The 23295-nt window shown below is 40.7% G+C and overlaps 1 protein-coding gene across 8 annotated transcripts in view; it reads right to left on the bottom strand.

Moving 5' to 3' along the window:
* RIPOR3 (RIPOR family member 3) overlaps positions 1–23295 on the bottom strand; it is a 52063-nt gene that overhangs the window by 18960 nt on the left and 9808 nt on the right. For 6 of the 8 annotated variants that reach the window (XM_082065200.1, XM_082065199.1, XM_082065194.1 and 3 more), the window contains 9 exons: positions 11565–11693; positions 7504–7650; positions 4454–4532; positions 3690–3713; positions 3507–3560; positions 2644–2793; positions 2112–2175; positions 1674–1717; positions 863–988 (listed from right to left, as the gene is read on the bottom strand). In XM_082065200.1, the coding sequence (XP_081921326.1) occupies positions 863–988; positions 1674–1717; positions 2112–2175; positions 2644–2793; positions 3507–3560; positions 3690–3713; positions 4454–4532; positions 7504–7650; positions 11565–11665 (789 nt within the window). In that variant the 5' untranslated portion in view covers positions 11666–11693. The remainder of the gene's footprint in view (positions 1–862; positions 989–1673; positions 1718–2111; positions 2176–2643; positions 2794–3506; positions 3561–3689; positions 3714–4453; positions 4533–7503; positions 7651–11564; positions 11694–23295) is intronic. The other 2 variants (XM_082065197.1, XM_082065196.1) reach the window with 1 other exon arrangement.

Raw genomic sequence — 23295 nt, 5'->3', positions numbered from 1 at the left:
AGCCTTCCATCTCAGCTCCTTTTAGGTTGACAGGAGTCGTGCTGCGGAGTCCAGCCCACAAGAGATGCCAGACTGCAGTGGAAATGGTGTTTCAGGATTAACTCCACCTGCTAGGTAAATGCCAGAACCAACACCCAGGGCAGCTGCACAAGGATCTTTATAAAAACTACAAGCTGCTCCCAAGAGGCACCCACAACGCGGTGTCTACGTATCATAGGCCACTAGCACTGGTCCCTTGCTGTTAGAGATACGACCTCTTCTGAGGGACTTCAACAAAAAAGTGTCAGAACTCTACAAGAAGATATACAGTACAGTTTGTCCCAGCATATAAATGCCTATGATTCTTTGCAGATATGGAGCATCACTGGAGTAAAACATGATGAAAGAATCTACAGTGCACTCAGATAAATGGCCATTTCAACTACACATTCGAAACATACACACATTTTTTCCATATACATATTTCTTTTTCAATGGAGAACAGAACTTCAGGTACGTAATATTTCACGCGAGTGACATAATATATACAGAAATATCTTTTTGTCTCCATATCTAAACTTCACCCTAGAAAATCCCAGATATTGATCTAGAAATTTGGGGTTAAAAGCAAAACAAAACTAGAACAACCACATATACCAGACTCCAGAACACAAGGAAGCAGATGCACTGATACAGTTACAAGTGCCTGGAGGAAAGGTAAAACAGAAGTAGATGTCTGTTCAGCAAGCAGAACATTGATTGCATGGCTAGGGAAAGAAAACTACTTAAGAATTTTGACAAATGCTCAGTAGCCTAACAGGTAAGTAGTATGGCAGAAGACCTGTTAACCCATTGATTTCAATCCAACCATTATACACCACACCTTGATTTCAAACTTCTCATGGAGATTGGGTATGAAAATCTTCTCTTCCTCATCCCATGTTTGGCTGTCATCAGTCTCAATCTTGCCTTTCAGCCTCCATTTCTGGCGCCCCAGTCGCACGAACACCTAGAAATCATGAAGAAAAAAAAGGATGTTGGGTCAACATATCCCAGAACATTCCCTTCAGTCCACAGGCCTCATGCTGTTCCAGTACTGCAGGTGCAAAGCCGTTCCTTTGATGACTATACATTTAGGAACTTGGCTAAAGCTAGAAGACTGGAGGTGGGAATTCAGGTTGCTGGTTTTAATACCTTAACTCAGTGTCAAATGACACATCCCACCCATTCTAGAAGAACTGCAAAACTATGTTGCATAGCAAGGGTAGCTGCACCGAAATACGAGGCACACTGGAATTCATTTGGAACTGTTACAAGTAAGAGAGGAACCCAGCAAGATACCAAGATGCATTCAAATCACATCAGGGGCAATCTTCCAAGAAACAGGCAGCAATTGTTACTTAATTTTGGGCAACTTTGGAAGACAAAGACCTGACAAGTTGGTTTTGATAGATAATCACTGCCATATTTTAAATCCTCCCATAACACTTAAATCCAATCTTTCCCTCCTCTGTCTCAGAGAGCAGAGTAATTAGTGGATATGCCAAAGCACTGTTCTCAGCAGGGCGATGCATGGCTTTATCATAGGCTGTTTCCTGCTCCCCTTCTGTATGTTGCACTCTTGCTCTTCTGTTCCTCTAACTGCAAATTCACAGCATAAAATAAAGGACAAAATGAATTGCTGCATACTGCACCTCGTACTGGTCCCCCGGGCAGAGACGTGCAAACCCCACTAAGCCTGAAAAGAGAAGGAAAACTCCTAATACTTGAAGATTTTTACAATGCCCCCCACCACCCCTGCTTGCAATAAATAAAGCTACTATCAGGGTAACAGCCTCTCACGCTCAACCCTGTGCAGAAGCTGTGCCACCAGCCCAAGACACTCTTACAAGGACAAACTTTGAGCTGAGGAAAGAAAGCTTGTGAGCTTTTATACTCAGATACAAAATACCAGTGCAAATCTGGTTTACAGTGCTGAAGCAAACGAGTTTGCTAAAACTCTGTTCAGGGCCTGATCCAGAAAGCCAGTGGAAGAAACTGACACCGAATAAACGCACACAATGGATCAGATCACTACATGGGAAACCCAAAATCAATTGATCAGCCTTTAAGGAAACAAGAAAGCAACGTACCTTTCATCTTCAAGTGAAACTCTCCCAAATGGACCTCCAACGCCCCTTCTATAAAGCACATGTCCTAGAAGACAGACTGAACAGTCACTATGACTGGGAAACCACCTTCCCCAACACACCATTTTCTTATCTTTAAAGGACTCTGGCTTTTTTCTTTGCCACTCCACAGAAGAGTGGAGCCCGTTTTGTGGAAATAGCATAGCTTATTCATTATTCTACTTTCATCCCATTATTTCCACTGGAATTCATAATGGACCCCAGAATTAAAACAGAAATTCCAAGTTTTTTCACTTGTCTTTGTGAATACATGAACACAAGCTGAGGAGGGGCAAAAGAAGGGCATCAAATTCAAGAGCTTTGCCTGCAAGGTATTTATCTCACAAGTTTCAGTTCACATTATGTACCTGTATTTCGTTCACACATTAGGTTTTCAACCTGCACCATTTAAAAAAAAAAAGCCAACAGCAAGTCCTAGCACATTTTTTGCTGTGGAACAGTCAGGTCTTTGTTACATGTGTGTGGTATTTCCTACCTCTGTGCACTCTTGGAAGTTCTTGTAAAGCTCCACAAGGCTCTCCCTGGACGCTTTGGTGGAAGGAGACAAGGAAAACGCATGTTTCATATTCGCAGCCCCATCACGCAGTCTGCACTGGATACAGTAAGCTTCATAGAGTTCTTCTACCTTTAAGATTTGGGAGGTGGGGGAAGAATGGACAAGAATTACCCTAGCATAGTTTTAATATGTTTTGGAAAGGAACATCAGCAGTCTTCCCTGGCAAAAATAACAACTAAATCTCATTATCATAGTATTGCAGAATACTGCAACTCCTGCATTTTACAGACTTGAGTGCAACAGTTTGTAGACATTGCTGGAAAAAAAATGCATGGGATATTGAGGAAAAACTTGCTCTGACTTGCTCAGACTAGAAGGAGTAGAATAACACTGTTTATGGAAGTATTACTGTGGGAGCAGGAAACTGATTCCCTCAATACGGCTTAAAACACCTACACCTTTAGCAATGTAGGAGGAAAGATGGGATTCCTTTGGAAGCAGACGGCGGAGAGCAGACGTGTGCTCTGCAGAGCTGCCCACCGGGCCCCTCGTGGGAAGAGCACACACGGCTTCCCACAGCAGCGTTTGCTGAATAAACTCACAAACTGGTTTCACAGGCAAACTCAGGTTGGGTAGCACCCAACATTCAGCCTGAATAGAACCATTCAAGAGCACAAATAAATAAATAAACACCCCTCTTCCTGCAAAAAGAGCAGTTACAGCTTTCAGAAAGTAACCAGCATTATTCCCCTTCAGACGAATTATAATTAAAGTGTTTTCTATTTAGATAGTTTGCTTAGATAGCAGCATAAGCCTTACACATACAAGAGAAAACTCCTTACCTTGCTTATGTGGAACTCCAGTTTTCTGATGTATCTCTCCACAGACCGGATTTGCTTTTGAAGAGGGGAAAGAGGGGGGGACTTGAGAAATTATTTCCTAAACATGATTTTAAGTAACACAGTAGACACATTGTCAGTTCTTCCTCCACTTGCAACATTTCATCTCATCCTCACAAGTCTTACCTTATCCAAGTCATAGTAGAAAGCCTGAAAGATAAATAGTACAGGCTGAACAGCACAGCATATGTATTTGTACATATTAACAATGTTTTCTTATTCACTGCAAGACTTGGTATGCATATGTTAAGTTACACTAAATTAAGATGCATTATTTACTACAAGGAAACAATCCAACATTTTTAGAAGTAGTTTCATCTTCTGTACACTGTTGGTGGGTTTGTTTTCACAGATGCTTGAAATGAGACAGTAAGTCTCAGCACCAGCTGTGACAAGGACTTGGACATTGGTCATAGTACATGGGAGTTTCTGATTTTTTTTTTTTTTTAATCTAGTTATTATTTCCCAAATGAACGGCAAAGCTGGACCTACCAATTGTCTTTTCATCAGCATTTTTGCTGAAGGTATTTCTAGTGAGTTGCTATTACAGGATACATTCACCAACTATTGATAAAAAAAGCTCAATCTTTATCACCATTTCTGTCCATCTAGAGTCACGTACAAATACTGATAACTAAACGAACACAAGGAGATACCATCCCAGTAAAGGAACACTATCTGAAGAACACTGCTGGATATTGAAAATGAGAAATCACAATTTTAATTCCCACATCAAGAGCTAACTTGCTTGGTCAATGTCTGACTGTGATGCTTTCATGAATCTCACCTCAGTGCTTTAACTGAAAAACCCCTGGGAGTCCTAGACGCGAGAGAACATTCATTTCTGTGACTTTAAGTCATTTAAGCATTTAACATTAAAAGTATCTCACCAATCTGGAGTTCCTTTTTGTATCTTTATGTCGACCAGAGAGATAATCCAATTCAGCCTGATGTGCTTCCAAGTATTCACTGGAGAGAGGAAGAAAACCCAGAGTTACATTCTTCTGGTACATTCATTATAACACCTCCCCAAAGTATTTTTCAGCAGAACGTTACAAAGCAACTCCCTTCTCTAGAAGACTTCTCTTGCGTTGCTACAGTGCAGTTCAAGAAGGCCACCACTGCTGCATCAGGTACATACATGCATACACTGCACTCACACATTTACTATTTTTCATTTCCCTTCATCTGAAACAGCTCATTCAAGTGAAAGGCTTTATTCTGGGAACAGGAGGCAAAACAAAACAACACTGTAGAGCTGGAAGTACTAAAGGCAAGAGGAAAGGCAGGATGTAGGATGAGAACAGCAAGTTCTAACACACACATAACCCAGCTCATACATCTCCTTTTCAGATTTTTCTAACTATTCCTGTTTGGCCTTCTGGAACCTTTTCTGCAAGGCAGAAGACCAGTTCATCTGTTGAGCAAGTCTCTTACAGTTACTGAGGAACAAAAAGTCATCAACCAACTTCATTTCACAAAGTCAAAGAACTGCAATATGAAACACTTGTACTACAAACCCAAGCTCACAGAAGAACTCCACATGTAATTCTGTGTTTTAGCAAACAAAGCTGAATAGCACCCTCTAGAATGCTAGACAATTCCTGAACACAGCCATTACTTTCTCCAGAATAGGAACTATTTTGCAGGGTATGAAGCACTTGGTGCCGATTGGCTTCTGTAGAGTCACTGGCATGCAAGGGTTGCCCCTTAGGAGTTACCACAAGGACTTAAACTATTTCTGCTGAGACCACCCTCTTCCAACTTTGCTTTTAATACAGAGCAGACTTAGATAACTTTTTCCTCATATGCTAAAGATGGAACAAGAGTCACCCACTAAATACTACAATACAAGACAGTCTCTGAGCAGTTAAATACCTTCATTTCAGATAGCTGCACTTTTCCACATTTTCCTTGACACATCTCATTTTCTGACTGTTACAAAACCCATTCCCCCAAGACACTCAGTGGCTGCAGCATTCAGCTGGTTGCTCTTCACACTTGCCTAGAACAGCTCAGTGCAGAAGCAGCCACAGCCGGTGGCAGGAAAGGGTTCACTTGACTTTTAGAAGAGCTTCATCACTTTTAGATTTAAGTATGTTGGAATTGCCAGCTTAATGGAATGGTACCCAGATGGTTAACAGAATAATGAGTTATTTGCTATAGCTATAAAGAAACAGGCACGTAAAACACGTTCTGTACTAAAAATTTAAGTCGCTCCATCACCAGGCAGACTTAGTCTGCATTTACTTAAAATTTGGACTTTGCATTGCTATTTGATACGGTTGTTTTCTGTAGGTTGCTTCAGTCAATTAGCTAGATACTCAGTTTTGGCAGGAATCAGGTTATATGGCATTCCCTGCAGAACTGGGAACAAATTCTGATCCACCTTATGGTTTCTCCTCCCTAAGCTCTGATGAAACCAAATGTTTTTTGCAGAGTTTAGAATTTATTATTCATTTTAAATATAAATCCACTAATAAGACATGGACTGATATTTTTAGGGCTAAGACTTAGTCTTTTATTAGAATAAAACTGTGACACATCTGAATTTACAATGTATTATTACAGCGTATTTTATGCTCTTTGCTTAAGAAAACAAACTATAATCAGAATTAATACAGCAGCAAAATTCTGAGGGCAGCAACAACGTACATGAAAGAACTGTAGAATCTATTAGAAAGGGCTACAGAGTTTACAAATGCAAGGAAAGATATTTTGTCTTCAGATAGTCACTTCAGGGTGTAAGTGAAGTTTGGGATATTAGACTAGATTCATCAACAATTTAAGATGTATTTTTATAATATAAGATTGAGGACTCAGTTAAAGTTAGACTAGTTCCAACCACTGACGGAGGCAAACAGCACTTACCACCACTTCATTCGTGGTCTATAACACCAAGAGAGCAAGCACATCTATGTTTTATTTGCCATTTCAGCATTGAATAATATCAGTGTTCCTATGAAGTAACCAACAGCTTCCTGAAAGCCTGAATGCCCTAAATTCCGATCACCAGCCCATCCTTTGATCTCTTATGTGTGTTGCATGCTCCCCACAACTGCCAGATGGAGCCAATGGACAAAACTGGTCTTTAGCCTTTGCACTCAGGTCCGTACTGATGCAGCAGTGACTGTGCAGTCAACCATAACAAAGACTCTGAAATAACGCTACATTTAGAGCAAGATAATGTTATTTACATTGCCATAAGATGGAGTTATTCTACAGCTCTGTTTCATCACCTCAAGTCAGCTGAAGTTTTTCAGGTGGATCTGTTTAGACATTTCCCTTACAATAAGCCATCCAGAGATGAAAGAGGACTTTTGAACCCCAGAGTTCAAATCTATTTAAAAAAAATAAAATAAAAACCACCCCCCCCCCCCCAACTAGAATATCTAACTCTTTAATTGTTCTTTAATTAGTATAGAGAGAACAGAAATTATTTATGAACCAGCCTCCCCACTGTGTCCTAGCAGGGCACACCCTCACTTTCAGACTTTGTTTTATGTCAGGTTTTTGAGTCAAAGCAAACTTCACACAGAAACTTTCTGCCAGTGCCCCCCACATCTGGCTGTCCCATCCCCCCAGGTCTCTCCATGATCCGCAGATGTCCTGCCTGCCACTCCGCACACTCTGAAAGCCTCCCTCCCTTCAGAGAGATTAGTTGCTCCCCAAGAGATGGAGAACCTCCCCACAGCTCTACTTGTCACTGACTTTGTAGAGAAGTGTAACAACCTAGGAACAAACAAAAACATTAGAGCACTTTGTTTGTTCGCTCTCAGACTGTCGGAGAACAAATAAAACTTGTTTCACAAGGTCCCAAAGCCAGCGTCTGCTAAAGTCACTACATATGTTTAGAGATGCCAGATGTAGACAGAGAACAGTGATAAACTTCAGCAGCGTGACTAGGTAAGGCAAATTATAATATTTTAAAAGTCCTTACTTAAGTCCTTTCTTCAAAGCTTCAAAAATTTTCTTCACCTGCAGTGGCTTTGGATCCCAGACGACGGCCCCCTTCTGCAGGGAGTTATAAGCCTTGGGGGGTTTCAGTGACATTCTCGATCTCACTGAACTTCTGCCGAGAGACTTTCTGTGGAAAAAGAAAATAGATATGAGAAAGATGCAAACCCCATCACCTGAGAGAAGAGAGATGCCGGACCCACGAAGCTTCCGGGCTACAAGCTCCACACCCAATCCCATATAACTTCACACAAAAACACAAAGCTCTTGGAAACACTGAGAATACTTTCACAAATAATATTAAAAAGTCAAGGCCCAGTCCTAAATACCTAGTGCAAAAAAGCTACTAGCTGTCTGTGACTTCAACAACAACAAATTTAAATAAGAAACATCTCCTTCTCCAAGCTTGACACAGACTCTGAGAAGCCTAGTGCTTCTCTTGCCCTTTTTAAGTAAAGGAAAATTGCACAGGTCCCCGTTTCTTTGGGAAGGTGGGAGCAGGCACTGAGCAAGAAAAAGAACAGCTCATTTTCATAACAGGTTAATAACAAGTTCATTTTCATACTGCTAGCAATTGCGTTAACAGACACAGCAGCTCACTGAGGCTGTGCTTCTGTGCGCACATTCACACCAGTCGCTGGGTCAACTGCAGAACTAGTCAAGTGAGCCGTGCTGCAGGACAAGCTCATTCCCATTCTGACTCTCACCCGCAATTCAGGAAAATGAGGCAACAAACTTTTGATCTGCTCAAGGTCTAGCTGATAAAGGTAGCATTAAAAGCCTTTAGAAACTGCTATTACTTTGCCTGCATTCACCATTCATTTAAATGATGGCTTAGAGCCCTACTATGTTCCAGAAAAGCAAGCTACCAAGCCCAAATTGCATAAAATACATAACCATCAAGTTGTTTTCTTTCAGTGTCTAGCACCTCACTTACTTTTAAAAGCACCTACAAAACCAGCATTAAATACTGTTTCTAACAGAAGTCCCCACACAGGATTTTTGGTGCTAACGTAAAGAGTTAGAACACCCAAAGCCATTAATCATAGCTACACCACTTAAACCATAAAACAAACTCTCTGCAAACGGTTCTTTCACATTGTCAGATTTCTGCTTGGCTTACCTCTGTCTGTATACTCCTCTAAGTCTTACTTATTTTTATATAGTTTTGTTAACACTCTCTGTAAGCTGCCCCCCTAAACCAACATTACCTACAGAAGTTTCCCATTCCATCAAGCCAAGACAACTGGTCACTCTCAGAGAAGCTTTTCACCCTCTCTGCAATCCCCGTCCTAAATTCAGCTCACCTGGAGAAATGATCAACTCCAACAGGCTCAGTGCTTAGGCACTGGCTGTTTTAAGTTCTAGGCATGTGACTGAAGGCCTAATGAGATTATTGAGCTTGGTGATTAAATCCTAGGCCCAGCACACCTGAGAGCTGTTCCCAGTCCTATTATAGAAACTTTCAAGTAACTACTGTAATTATCCTAATGCTAAATAATTTCTACTTAGCTCCATTTTTAACACATAATCTGCAAAAAATCCGATAAAATTAAGTGTTGCTAACCATTACTTGATGTTTAATTTCTTCAGCCCAATGATTATTTTAGTTTTTTATGATGGCTTAATGTAAAGTATTAACTAAGCAAATCAGTTGGAGCTCAGGTTACATATAATGAGAAGCATCACTGTTAAATTAGAAACCTATATTAATATGGTTTTATTTCGTAAGATAATGAATCTTTGCGTATTCCACGCAAAGCGATAGGCTTTCAACGGGCATAATACTGGAAGGGACAGTCCAGCCAATAACAGCAGTTGAAAGAGTCTCCTAGAAGGATCATCACTTAAAATTCTTTCATGCAAAGAAGGAAATAGCATCCAGTTCCATGATTTAGATGAGTACTCTAATTAGCAAGATATCGTTTGGAAGATACAAGATCATTCTATCTTTTGAAATTAAAAGGACCAAATTACTCCTGGGGTTTGTTTATTTTTTTGAAAGGAAAAGACTTTGATATCTACCTTCAGAGTTTTGGATTGCAAATCCTAAATTCAGGAAATCGTTTCCCTTCAGCTAAAGCACAGCACCCAAGCACTGCGGACGGATAGGCTGGGGTTTAAAACTCGCCGGTTACCTCAGCATCTCCCGCTGACTCATGTGGCCCATCCATACTCAGCGCACTGATGTTAAGAATCCCATTTTCATACATTTCATAGCAAAGCAGCTGACATGCACCTTCAGGAATAGCAGCTAAAAGCTCTACTGCTGCTTTCCCTTGTGAACTTAATACATTAAGTATCAGATTTCCCACTTTAGAGATAACAGTAACAATGTTTACTTCCTGTGGAGACCTTTGTGAGGAAAAATAAAATGGTGTGTCTGACTGGGAGCCTCAAAGGGAAGTTGCTCAAGAAATACAAAAGTGTATTTAGCATCTGCTTAAGAATCTCCATGTGGACCTGATTTGTGTGTCATCCTTCGGACAGACGTGGCACAGGGCCCCTGCAATCCCTTGCTGTGTTTTGCAACAGTGCCTGAGGGAGAGATAAGTTAGGAAAGGGTGATTAAAGAATCTCTTCGCTATGCTGGGGAAGGCTCTTGGGTGTTCAGTGGGCTGTGACTGATTAGCTAGTACACAAATTTTCCTTATTGCAGTGATTCCTGAACAGAACTCTCTGTCTAAACACTTAAATAATGAAAAGCAACATCATAAAAATGCAGAAAGAGAGGCATTTGGTTAGAAAACCTCTGCAGCTCACAGTAACAGAAGAATCTTCAGCGATATATGGGCTCTCTGTTCGGAGCATTCTCATCCTGCTGGACTGTGCATTTGTTGCAGAAACAGCTGTTCAACACTTTTCCTGCTAGATCCTTTACCTGCTAGAACTCCCACTATGTACTTGAGTTCAAGTCTGTTTATATAATTTATTGACTGTTTTTCTCAAGATATTAGCTATTGGTGATCTAAAGATGTCCGATCTTTTCTAGCTGTGATACTATTTTTCAGCTTCCACAACAAAATTATTCAAATGTGAAGACTTCTTGGTTACATCACAATCATGCTGGAATTTCATTTTTGCTCCTACTTTACCATGCTGTGTTTAACTAGAAAGTTAAGTCAGTCATTTGTTTTTTTTAAGACATATTTACGACATAAGTCAGGTTTTTTGGAGTACAATACTTTTAGAGGCCTACTTTCCAATACTTCAATATGATACTGCTAAATGATTCACTTTGTCATTATTCTAGCATGCACTGGCAGTCAGAGATTAATTTTCCATTTATAGATCACATCTAAAAGCACTTGACAGGCTATACGGGGATCACTAAATACAGAAAAAGAACACGAGTACTTCTAGTGGAAAAGCTGCGCAGTTATCCACATAGAGCAATACCACACAACAACTTATGATAAGCAAAAAGGGAAAAACATTACAGGATGGTTTAGCAATTACGGAGGTCGGCTGAAAGCTGGAAGACTTGACTGCAACCCCAGCTGTACTATAGACCTGCTACTGGTAGCAGCTACTTAGCAGTGGCCTTCTTGGCCTGTTTGCGTTCCTCCCTCCTCTCCCGTGGCGTTGCCAGATGCAGCCCTTCCGCTCACGTAACTCTGCTCTGCTTAAATAACTCCAGGAGAGCTTGAGCCGGGTCCTGCTCCATGTTTTGCCAGGATTCATCTTTTTAAAGGTCTGTGAGATTTTTAAGAACTAGAACTGTTTGGAAGGATTTAGTCAGAAAACACCGGTTACTATTTGGCTGCTAGCAGGAAGGGTCACAAGTCTTCCTTTTTCTAGCAGGAATGGACGCTCTGAACAGTTTGACACAAAACCTCTGAAATCCAGCCACCTCTCAACTACAGTGTGTATAGCAGAACCATAGTATGGTGTGAAGTAAAGCTTCTTATCCGTGAACCACGACAACACACAATAAGGAACAACTTGTATTATACACACAGATGCCTTAAGTTAAAAATACATTCACAGTACCCAATGTCGGTTGCCCAAATGATCAGGTGCTTTTCTTTTTGTGTTACTTACGCTAATTTTCTGCTTTGCACGGTGCTGAATCCAGTGAAGGAACAACTCCTGCTGATACCACCCCCATCACCAGGAGAGACAAATGTGAGTTTGACCGACATGATTGCCAGTCAGTAAGGCTATCGGCTTCTGAAATAAACAGAAAAACAGATGAGTCAAAACCTTCTTGGCAGTTCAGGCTTAGACTTGTGCTGCTGCAAGTGCAAAGTTGCAAGGAAGTGGAAAGTCAGAATAACAGACAGCAGATTAAATAGAAAAAAAGACTTGTCTGCTATATGCATTTCCTCTATTGCCATCCACAATGCAATTAATAAGGGGCTGAATAGTCTAAAATGAAATCTCTCATGCCTTCTTCAATTTCTGATTGATTTTACAAACTCACTATGTAAAAGCCAGAACAGCTTCAATTCACCAGCTCTCTAATCTTCTGATTTTTTAAAAAACCTGTAATTGTCCCACTGCTTAAGGAGTTCAGGCCAACCAGTGTATTTCCAAATCGGTATGGACGCCAGAGCAATACTTAAACTCCAGACTTAGTCAGGTCCAAAAAGCAGTTCCTCGTATCTGTGCAGAGCCACACTGAACTCAGAGGTAGAATTGGCTGAGTGTGGTACTTAAGACCAAGGCAGAAGTCTGGTTTCAACAGTAAATTTCAAGTTCATGCTCCTCCTCTGGCAGGATTTCTCTTGGATTGCTCTCTTCTGTTTTCCATCAGTCAACCTCTTTTGCTTTCTGGAGAATTGTGTTCTCTGCCATATGTCTATAGAATCCAAGTTACAATATAAGTAACAGACATATCCTTCAAAGCAGCTGTAGAAAATCACCCAGACAGTTAATATACAGAAAAATTCCCCTCCTTCCCCCCACAAGCTGGTGTAATGTAAACACCGCAACTGAGTAAAACTGAGTAAAACAAAAAGCTGGAGTATCTATATGTAGAGAGAAGTACAAATTCCAATAAAGAGCTCTACATGGAGATACTCCATGCAGAAGTTTGTTCTGCGTTATAGAAGGTGCTCTGAAGAACAGTGAGCTCTTAATCTATCGGCGCAGATACTGGAAAGAAACATCGGCACTCAGCCCCAAGGCCTGACATTATCCCAGCAGCATGGCTACAATTCATCAGACCAGGAACCCAGAAATGTCAGGATAAGACGACTCCTGGCTCTGCCACTAACTTGGAGAGCAATTCAACTCAATGCTCTTCTAGACTGCATATAAAGACCTGAATGGCTGAACTAGACTTCCCAAGGGGGTGAGATTTGAGAGCATTTTGCTAGTTCTGAGTTAGTCTATCAGTCCAGGGAATTACTGTAAGTGACTGTGCTTTAGGTATCATTATCTCCCAAAGCAGTAACAGAAGTTGTCACGGATTTCCACCAGCAGAGATCCTGCACTGAGACATGGCTGTTTCAGCAGAAGCTGCTCAGTCCCTTCCCTGGGCTGAGCTCTCAGGCTCCCGTTTCTTTGCCTGTTCTACAGGCTGTGCCAAGCTCATGAACTGTGAAAAACAGACAGAAGATTTTAGAGCAAGATGTGAAAAGGACAAAGTTGAGCCAAACAGCTACTTGCTTTGCAAGCTACCTGGTTTGTCAAAAGAAGTGCTGGGCATGGCTAGGTATTTTGTATCTCAGTGCATTGAAGTCCACGTGACTCCACAGCCTCAGCAGTACCAATAAAAATCTGTTACATGGAAAAATTTAGGCGTATCTTAGTCACCTTTTAATCAAAATCTACAGCACTTATGTTCTCTTGCTTTGAAAGTATTCCTCCTTAACACCCTTAATCAGAGATTGTACTTGCATCACAACACAGCTGAAGTTTCGAAATATTTTCCATTCCTTCCTCTAGTTTTCAGATGCCTATGAGCCTGTGAACAGTCACCCCATCAAAAGGATCATTAGACTGAAAAAAACATGTAACTTACTGAAAAATGCAGTTGCATAACAAGCTGTTAAAGGAAGAAATAAAAGGAATAGCCTCATGGCTATTGACCACATCCCTCATCAAGGCTAAGCCAGATTCCCAGGATCTCTTCTTCAGCTCTCTAACCTGGGAAAGTTGGTTCATGAGTAAAAGGGAGGAAGAAAGTGCAGGAAAAGCTTGTCTAATTTTACAGGACTCCTAAAGCCTTCATAGCATGAGCCTGCAAGCCTTTGAAGCATATAAATATGAAAGAAACAAAACCAGGCAGACCCTTAACAGGGAACAAAAAGTGTAAAATGGTGAGAAGACACTCCAAGAACAAATTTGTGGTACTGAACTCTAGATGTGTAGAAGCTGGAAATGCACAGACCTCCCCAAAACTCAGTTGGTGAAATAAATAAATTGCTTAAATTGCCTAGACTTGACTCTGTTGCCACATGTGTTTTTTGGTTTTTTAAAATGAAATATAATTCTGGACTTCAAGAAGATACACAGTTGCAAATGAGTCAAATGAGAGATGAATTGGACCTCACTTGTGCATAGCCGTAAGCATTTAAAAATTCTCATGAGTTGTTTGTTTGTTTGTTTTGTTTTGTTCACTGCACAAATCTCAGGCCTCGAGGCCACTGACCGTGTCATGTTCTGCTGTAACACGCAGCCACATTCAAAAGCAATTCACAAGCACATTTTCACAGCTCCCTCCTGTAAGACCGAAGAGAATCTAAATAATGCTAGGAAAGCACCAGTAAAGAGGTTATCTTTCCTACTCTGAAATAATGCCCACAAAGTCAAATACCTCTTGGTACACACCTGCAGATATATTTTTTGTAGCAACCTAGAAACCTTACAGCTCATTTCACATGTCTGAGTAGAAGACAGTAGAGTAGGATGTCAAGACAACATTTTATTTGTAAGAATGATTTATAAATGCGGTTGTTTAAACAGAGGGGCTTGCTAGCCAGACTGTATGAAAGTGCTGAGCTCCATTATAACTGCTGCTGAGAAAAAGCGTCTGGGCACATCTCAAATGCGACTCTCCCTTTGGGCTAGAAATAACCCAGATAAGGACCCCCAACAAAGGCGAGTTCAAATCTCTCTTCCAAGCTGTAACCTCTGCTGTGCGGGCCAATGTCTCCAACCCTCGAATGACAGGGGTTATACCCGGGACAGAGGTGCTTCCGCACTTTGAATCTTCCCCAAGAGCACAGAGCCCAAACACGCAGCTAGCCAGGGGCTGCTGTAGGTAAAGCACAGACATATCAGCCCAGACTGGAGGAGTCTATTGCCAGGGGCAACTGAAACACCAAATTAATAGAAAAAAAACAAGAGGACTTGAAAAAGTCTTATAATGCCTGGTAGACTTAAAGTGACCTCCGAACTGCCAGATACTAATCTACTTCAACTTTTTAATATGTGCAGTTTTGTAAGACTGAGATTTCAGGTATTTTTATTATAATTCCAAAGAGTGTTTTTTTCAAATTAAAGGAATATGGTTGTTCCTATTTCAATGATGTGCCAATGATTTGCCATAATGGACTATTAGCGTTTGACCGTCAGTGTTACCAAGTATCCAGGCATATAGGGCCAAACATTTGAGCTTCTACGCAGCCGTGAGTACAAACTGCATGTTCTGCTTTGTCTCTGTGGGTATTAGGATATTCCTCAAGCCAAATGACCTTCATCCTCTGCAAACAAAAAGCTGGTGTCTGTTTGTGTTTATAGCTAAACTTTTCCAGCCCTAGTCACATATTTAATTGTTTCTGAGCATGATGGTTTCAACAATTTTATGAGGAAAATATGACTCACTGACTTCTTGCAAAATATTCCTGCTTATGTTTCGTACTTTAAATTAGTAGCCACATTTTGTTTTTAACATCTCCAAGAGGTTCACTTAAACTTGGTGAACTATTGCTAGAGTAAGATATTAATGTTTCCTTAAAATGCAGAGTGTTCCAATTGTGAAGGGCCAGTTGGTTAAGAGACACACACTTGCTTCTGGTTGTGTGTCTACAAACACTGTAGCAGATTCCTGTGTCCTTCAGCTGAGGACACACACAGAGCGACACCCGGGCGTGATCTCAGTGCCCACTGCATGGGCATCGAGCAGTGGCTGCCCTACAACATAAAAGCCAGTTTGAAATCAAGTAAATTATTAGTTACTATTGAAAATAAACACAACTGAACACAAACTATCAAATGTCAATCACTTCAGTGTCTTAGGATCATGTTTGTGATTCTGGATATATTATGTGATCATGACCATTCATCTTATACTGTTTGATGCTAACTTTTCTCCTTACATTTTTAGATTATTGCTGTTATTTTTGTACATAATTTTATTTTTAAATATTACATGAGCCTTACTTCGAAGGACACCACAGCTATTCTCTCTTCTAGTTGTAGAAACTGAACAGAGTCGATTTCATTTTGTATTATCACAACACAATCTTTTTCTCAATATCAGATGTGCTCAACATTTCATTGGAGGGACTGCAACCTTGACCCTAAAATATGTGGCTTATACTTGTGCTTACAGGGAGAATCCTCTTAGTAAGTGGATTTCTGCATGGCATAGTACACAGATTTTATTGTAAGGTGGCCACTTAGAATCTCTGTGTTTTTAGATGGTGGTTTTATAAAATTAACTTCAGCTCCATGACAGCCAAACAAATTTGCCATTAATGTATGTTGGTTCTATACTGTCTCTCCTGAAACTCAGTGTTCACTGTACGTAACCAAAATCCGTGGTGATGAAGTAGATGAACATTTATGGGCTTCAGAGACACTCTCTGGACTTTAGAAATTATCTGTGATTCCAACTAATCCTCTGCTGTTTCAAAAAAACCTTCAAAGGTGCTAAGTTACTTATTTCACTTCCCTGAATTTATTATAAACTCCACCACAATAACTGTTTTGCTGCTACGTATTAGGGTTTTAGCTGACAGAAATACATATTGCAAACACTCAACCGGCCAAAAGACAACACTAGCACTAGAAAATTTCCAGCAAAAGTCAAATTTAAGACATTTTGCAAACTGGGCTACATTTATCCACCATCACATTGATGTGATCACAATTATTTCTTTTCCTCTCCGTTATTTCAAAACTCAGGAACAATGGAATTAACAAACACTTTTGGATGCTTATGATGGGTGGTATCGATTTCAAAACACTTGCAGCAGACAATGGCATTTTATGACACTGATAAAGAAAAAAAATCAGGTTGCCACAATGTATTGCAATACGGTCAAACATTCTGAACAAAGTCTTAGGGCGGATCTAGGCCTGAACCACTGAAACCTTTTGTGATTTCAACGTACCCTGGAACTCGCTGGAAATTTCTAGACCTTGGCACTTACTTTGTAGCATTGGACATGTAAAGAATCCAGACCATTAAAATTAATGAAACTCCTGGGATGTGATAATAACATGACTCAGCCCTAATTACGCTAAAGGTAGATGTAACGAAGGCTGAACAAAGAATGAAATGTGCGTCTTGTGTACCACACAGTGTCAAGTCCACTGGGAAAATACACACTGTATTTAATCTTTGCTCTTTAGCATTCTTTAGAAAAACCATTGACCTCAGTAGCAATGCCTACTCTGCTAGATAAACATTCCAAATTTATGACTAAAACCCTTTAACTTTTAAGCATTTTTGTTCAATTAGACAAACATTCTATTTATACTGTTATTGGCAGCACTAAGAAAAATTTCTCTGGTTATTTTTCTAGAGATGAAATATCGTTTGAATTAAGGAGACAGAAAGTGCCCTTGATGCTACATGTCGGTATAGCTATTTTAACGCAGCATTACACCCAAACAGGGAATATTTCTTCAGATCCATCCTTTCTGTGGAAAGGACTCACAGCACAAGGATTCACAGCAGAAAACCATTTCTACCAAAGACGTAGGGTCAGTTACCATGCTCTAAAGCCCACTGGATACAGCTGTACAGAGCCATGAACTGTTCTTCTTCCACTCAGATTCACCAGATATTCTGCTGGTTTAAGAGTGAGCAATGTGAGCAATTACTTAGCAATTTCACTGCAAGTAGAAAATTTTGCTTCCCTACAAACCTGCGCATGGGTTCCACAGAACCTCTTGGCCTAAACCTGTTTAACTCAAGATTATTAGACAGGCCCTTTACTTTTCACCAAACATAGGTCTGCTGGGTTGTAATTTCAAAATCTTAAATGATTTAGGAATAGGAAACCATTTTCAAAAGTAATTCAGGCTCTCAGGAGTTAGTTCAATTGATTTTTAATAAGAATTATATTCACAGCTCACATTATTTAGAAAGACGGGGCTCCAGCGTGTACCTCATTTTGGTACTTTTGAAACCTTTATCTAGGCAGATTCAACTCTTAAATATATATTTAAATACTACATACCTGACATAGTTTCCTCCTAACCATATTCAAGCCATAAAAGAAAATCAGATAAATGGCTTTGATCCAAGTTATTGCTTTAGTCATTAGGCCCTTCTACAGCTTTATGGCAGCTTCTGGAAATGAACTTGTGGAGCCCAGGTTTCCTATGCAGCAGTAAATCTCTGGAGCAGCCCTCAGCCAGCTTCTCCTGTGCTGGAGGTGCTGTCTCTGATGAAACCATTTCTAGTGGAGTTCTTTGAACGCAGGACTCTGCTTTCAAGTCCAAGATGACCTGTTTTTCAAGCCTGCGATTCAAAACGTTACTGTATTTCTAATTAGTTTTCATCTAAGCATTCAGATCCAAGTTCTATTCTCAGTGACACTGGTGCACATCCAGAGGAAATTAGTCTGCCATTTATTCCAGATTTCCAGTAGAATCCCAGCAGCAAATCTTGGCCCATACTTCGTTAATGACCTGGAAACTATTTTTCAAGACATAATTTTGTGGTCAATTTGGTACCTCCCTCTAGTGGCAGCAGATATCAAACAGATGAAGCACAAAGGAGACCTTGTCACAGATCACACGCTGATGTATTGTGCCTATTTCTTTTATGGAAATTCATTACTTGGAATCAAAGTTGGCTGTAAATCCCACTGTAACTTACTGGTACTGTTGTAATAAGAAAAGAATCAGTTACTGCAAATAACCAAAATCCCCGTTTAATTCCTTTGCCAGTATGTGTCATATTCATGTAGCCACACGTAGTTTGGCCAGTCTTGCCTGGATCCCAGCTCTCCTAGTTGCCGTGAGTACTTCTGCACTGAGTTTTGCTTTCCTCTTTAGGGGAAGGCACAGAACAATTCACCCATTATCAGCTGATTTATGAGCACAGGGCTTGCTGCTGGCTCCTCTGGTTTCAATTTCAAACTTGATGACAAACTTGCAAGCCTGAATCAGAGATTGAGGAATGTGGCAGGCTCCACACGCTAGCCTGACTTGCAGCTTTTTCAGCTTGGGGAGAATTTGAGTCTGAAGTTAGCTACAATATAATGAACACTTAAATTCCTAACAAGAGAAGAAGCAGATGGCACCGAGGGAGAGCAATTTACAAGTGATGAACAGGCTCTTCCATTTCTGACAAAGGCAAATATGCCCAGCAGCAAGGCCCTGAATCCTACCAATTCTGCCCTTGAGAGCTTCCTCGTTCTTGACTGGGAAGCCCAAAGAACATTCTTCTGTAACACATATCTCATTCACCTTGTTTTCCTCAATCTATGCCTGAATGTATGTTACAGATAGACATTAGGTGTGACCATGTCTCCATCCACCGGCTAATGCAGGAGCCTCCTAAAAGCTTATTTCCAGGTCAGCCATGAAATAAGGAAGGTCCTTTATCTCAGCCTTAGGGTTGTAGGAAGTCCCAAGTCTAAGCTTCAATAGAAACCAGCATGATGGATAGATACATGTTTTGATTATTACACTGACAAGGATACATTAACCAAAACAGATGACAAACTTCCAGTAACAATGAAATTTGATGTTCACGGTATGTGGGATGTATTTTGATATCTTCAAAAACAGAAGCCTGTGAATCACAATATAATGGTATGTGTCCCGGGGCATGTGTCTGAAGTGGGAGAAACTCGCTGTCATTTAGCTGTCTGATCAAGAAAATTGTTCATTTATTAAGAACTAAACCATTAAGTCAATTTCCTATGGCAACCATGGTTTATTCTCATAAGTATTACCAAGACAATCTTGTGCCACAGAAATAATGAAGTTGCTAAGTTATGATCAGTATCCCAAAGAACACTGGAAAAAGAAAAGAAGTATACAAAACATCATATAAGAGGGAAATAGGAGAGATAAAAGGTTTATGTTTTAAAGCAAAGTCTTTAATGCTGAGTAGACACAGATTTAGTTTTTTCAAAGTCAGTATTTCCACTATTGATTAGTGAATGTTTGTACCTATCTCATGACAGTGAAAAAGTGTGTATTTTTTAGAAAGAGATATCAAAATCAAGACAATTTAGAATGTCTGTCATGGCCAACTAACAGACAAAGCATAAAAAAATTATTTGTTGTGTTTGAACATTTTATCTGTGCTGAGTTTACTCAATATCTTCTAACACAGGCTTGAACTCATTATTTTTTCTAACAAATTAGGGCAGCTGTCATAGTAACCTAACACTATGTTCTATACTAATGTTCCCTTTCTGTAGGCACTCCCCAAGCATGTCAACTTTACCTGTGGAAAAAAACAAGAACCTTTGAATATATGTGGATATATCTGTACTTTCCTCTTCATTTCTTACCAGTTTCTGATACAAACTCTGACATTCCTGGCCCACATTTTTTATGCTATTATTCTCTGCTTTTCTTTGGTTTGGATTTGTTTTTAATGAGGTGAACTTTGCACAGCCCAGCTCTAGCTCCTATAAAAACTGTGTCTTAAATGACCAGATTTAGTGATTTTTGCATGAAAAAAGGCCTAAATACTAACCACACTGCTGTACTTGGAAACAGATGTTTTACTCCCTTTAAACTGAATTAATGAGGACAGGAATATGGAACAAATACGTCAGGAAAATTTCTGCCCGGATTTTGAATTTGGAGTTATGGAAAGAGTAGAGAAAAGCCTGCTGCTTCCACACAGGGGGAGGAGAGAAGGATGGTAAATCCACTGACAATGAAACTTCGCAGTGCTACAGTAACTTAAAGGCTCTTCCACTTCGCAGCCCTGTTCATCCCAACACCGGTTCTCTCCACTTAACTCACACAATTATCCCACAGAGACCAGGCCAGACCCTCAGTCTATGTGAACTGCTGTACCTCTATTCAAATCAGCGGATTCACAGAAGTCCAGGCTTTGGCTCTGTATCTCCTTTGCATTTATCAGGTGTGAAAGGAATTTAAATCACTCCTCTCAAGGCTTCTGTAGACCAGTTATTGAGGATCAGATATTGTGAAGCCCGTAACTTCTGACAGAAGTCTGACTAACCATGAAAAATTTTTAAACTAACTTTGCCCATCAGCATCTTCTTATAAAATAAAGTCTCTTCTGCTGCTAGTTAAGAAATAGATAAGGTTTTTAGGACCACCGCTTCTCTGCCTAATCTTGCGCCTGTCAGAGTCACCGGGAGCATTGCCAGAACTTCAGAGAGAGCACAAACACGACCTTTGGAGGCATGATCTGGCGCTCACACTGGAAAAATGCATTAGTGACTGGCTTTCTATAGAATAGATGCATCAGGTTTTCCCTCCTGTTCATAGCTTAAGCTTCTTTGCAAGCTTCTTCTTGATTTGTCTTGATATGCTCTTCATCAGTACATTCCCTTGCAGTACAGAGCAGGTTCCCTGCACTAAGCCAAAGCAGCAAAACTCATTTTCTGCTGCATAAGGCTTTGTGAGACACAGTCATCACATACAGAGGAAACTGGTTTTAGTGGGGCCCTAGTTCCCCAGGGCACTACCATAATATAAATTATTAATAACAAAAATAAACATTGGCTAGCTTGAACTTATCTTCATTCCCTTAGAGCTTATTTTTGTGATGGAATTAGCTAAATAAAGCCCACTTGAAAGAATGCTTAATTGCAAACTATCCAAACAAAACAAAATGGAACTAATTGGTTCTTAAATATTAAACATTCAAAAGGAGACGGCTTTGGAAACAGCTGAAAGACTAACGTGTATTAGGATACATATGGTGAAGCGAGCAATTAAGCAAAATGCAGTCTGAACTGGACTACATGTACTTTAAACCAGATATTCAAGCTTTGTCAGTCTGGTTCTGCCTAGAAGACAGCTTTTGATTATTTCAAGCCTAAACAGAATTACAGCAATACTCTTCCGCAAAGAAGAATCAAACTTGTGTACTGATTCCAGACATAGTTTGCCCAGGAAAGACTACAAAAATCTGTAATCATCACGACTCCATGGAGCGCCACTTAAACCTATTTCAGCCTAGAAAACATAGCTTAGCAAAGACTACTGTTTCAAGTGTTTTTCCTAAAGCAGCTGTTTTCCTGGAAGGTGTGTATGGAGAGCTCACATACCCAGTTCTGACAACACGTCTCCAAAGGAGTGTGGTGCTGCCTTCCTCCAGAGTAACTGAGCGCAGATCGGCCTTGGCCTTTATAAAATTCCTTTCTTCAGCTCTGTTTTGTTACTGCCATTTAGTTCAAATGTTTCACAGTCACCAAATAGAAAGAATCTATTTGGGCATATGAAAACTCCCTTTTGAAATTCACTGAAGTTTAATACTGGTGACATGACCATGAGCCAGCACTGGGCCCTTGTGGCCAGGAAGCCAATGGTACCTGGGGTGGGTTAGAAGGGGTGGTCAGTAGGTCAGAGAGGTTCTCCTGCCCCTCTGCTCTGCCCTGGGGAGACCACACCTGGAATCTTGTGTCCAGCTGTGGCCCCTCAGTTCCAGCAGGACAGGGAACTGCTGGAGAGAGTCCAGCGCAGCCACCAAGATGCTGAAGGGAGTGGAGCATCTCCCGTGTGAGGAAAGGCTGAGGGAGCTGGGGCTCTGGAGCTGGACAAGAGGAGACTGAGGGGGGACTCATTCATGGGGATCAATATGGAAAGGGGGAGTGTCAGGAGGATGGAGCCAGGCTCTTCTGGTGACAACCAGTGACAGGACAAGAGGCAATGGGTTCAAACTGGAACATAGGAGGTTCCACTTAAATTTAAGAAGAAACTTCTTCCTGGTGAGGGTGGCAGAGCCTGGCCCAGGCTGCCAAGGGAGGTTGTGGAGTCTCCTTCTGTGCAGACATTCCAACTCGCCTGGACACCTTCCTGTGTAACCTCAGCTGGGTGTTCCTGCTCCATGGGGGGATTGCACTGGATGAGCTTTCCAGGGCCCTTCAACCCCTGACATTCTGGGATTCTGTAATTCTGTGGTGCCACACTTATTTCTTAAAACAGAAGTAATTCTAGCAAGACCAGAAAATGATGTCTCTAATGCGACTGGAATTTGTAAACACTAAAAAACTATTTCTACATTAGAAATGAGCAAAAAGTAGCTAAATTATAACCAAAATAACACAGTGAAAATAATTTTTACAATTAATTAATGGTAGAAAAGCTATTTTTCAGAGGACCACTGTGTGCTGCGACGTGAAATGGGACTGGTGGTAAGCCACGGAAAGTGCACTGCCTCATCAGCCACATGTTTACTTCCCACTTATCAACAACGCACACTACCAAGACTTCTGCCAGAGATAATAAATTCCTGGAAATGGCAGACTCTTCCACATCACCCTGCCCAAGCACAAGAGACGTACTCACTGGAAGGAGAAGGCAGACGTTACTGGAAGTGCTAAGCAGAAGTTGCTCAGTAGCAGGATCAGCTGAGACCAAACCACTTCGACACTTAGGCCAAAAGCTAATCTAATTTTAAGGTGCCTTGAAATGTTATGAA

The sequence above is a fragment of the Streptopelia decaocto genome (genome assembly GCF_964273445.1).
Source record: "Streptopelia decaocto genome assembly, chromosome: 14".
In the NCBI taxonomy this organism is placed as follows: domain Eukaryota; kingdom Metazoa; phylum Chordata; class Aves; order Columbiformes; family Columbidae; genus Streptopelia; species Streptopelia decaocto.
This window is presented reverse-complemented; position numbering and strand designations above follow the sequence as displayed.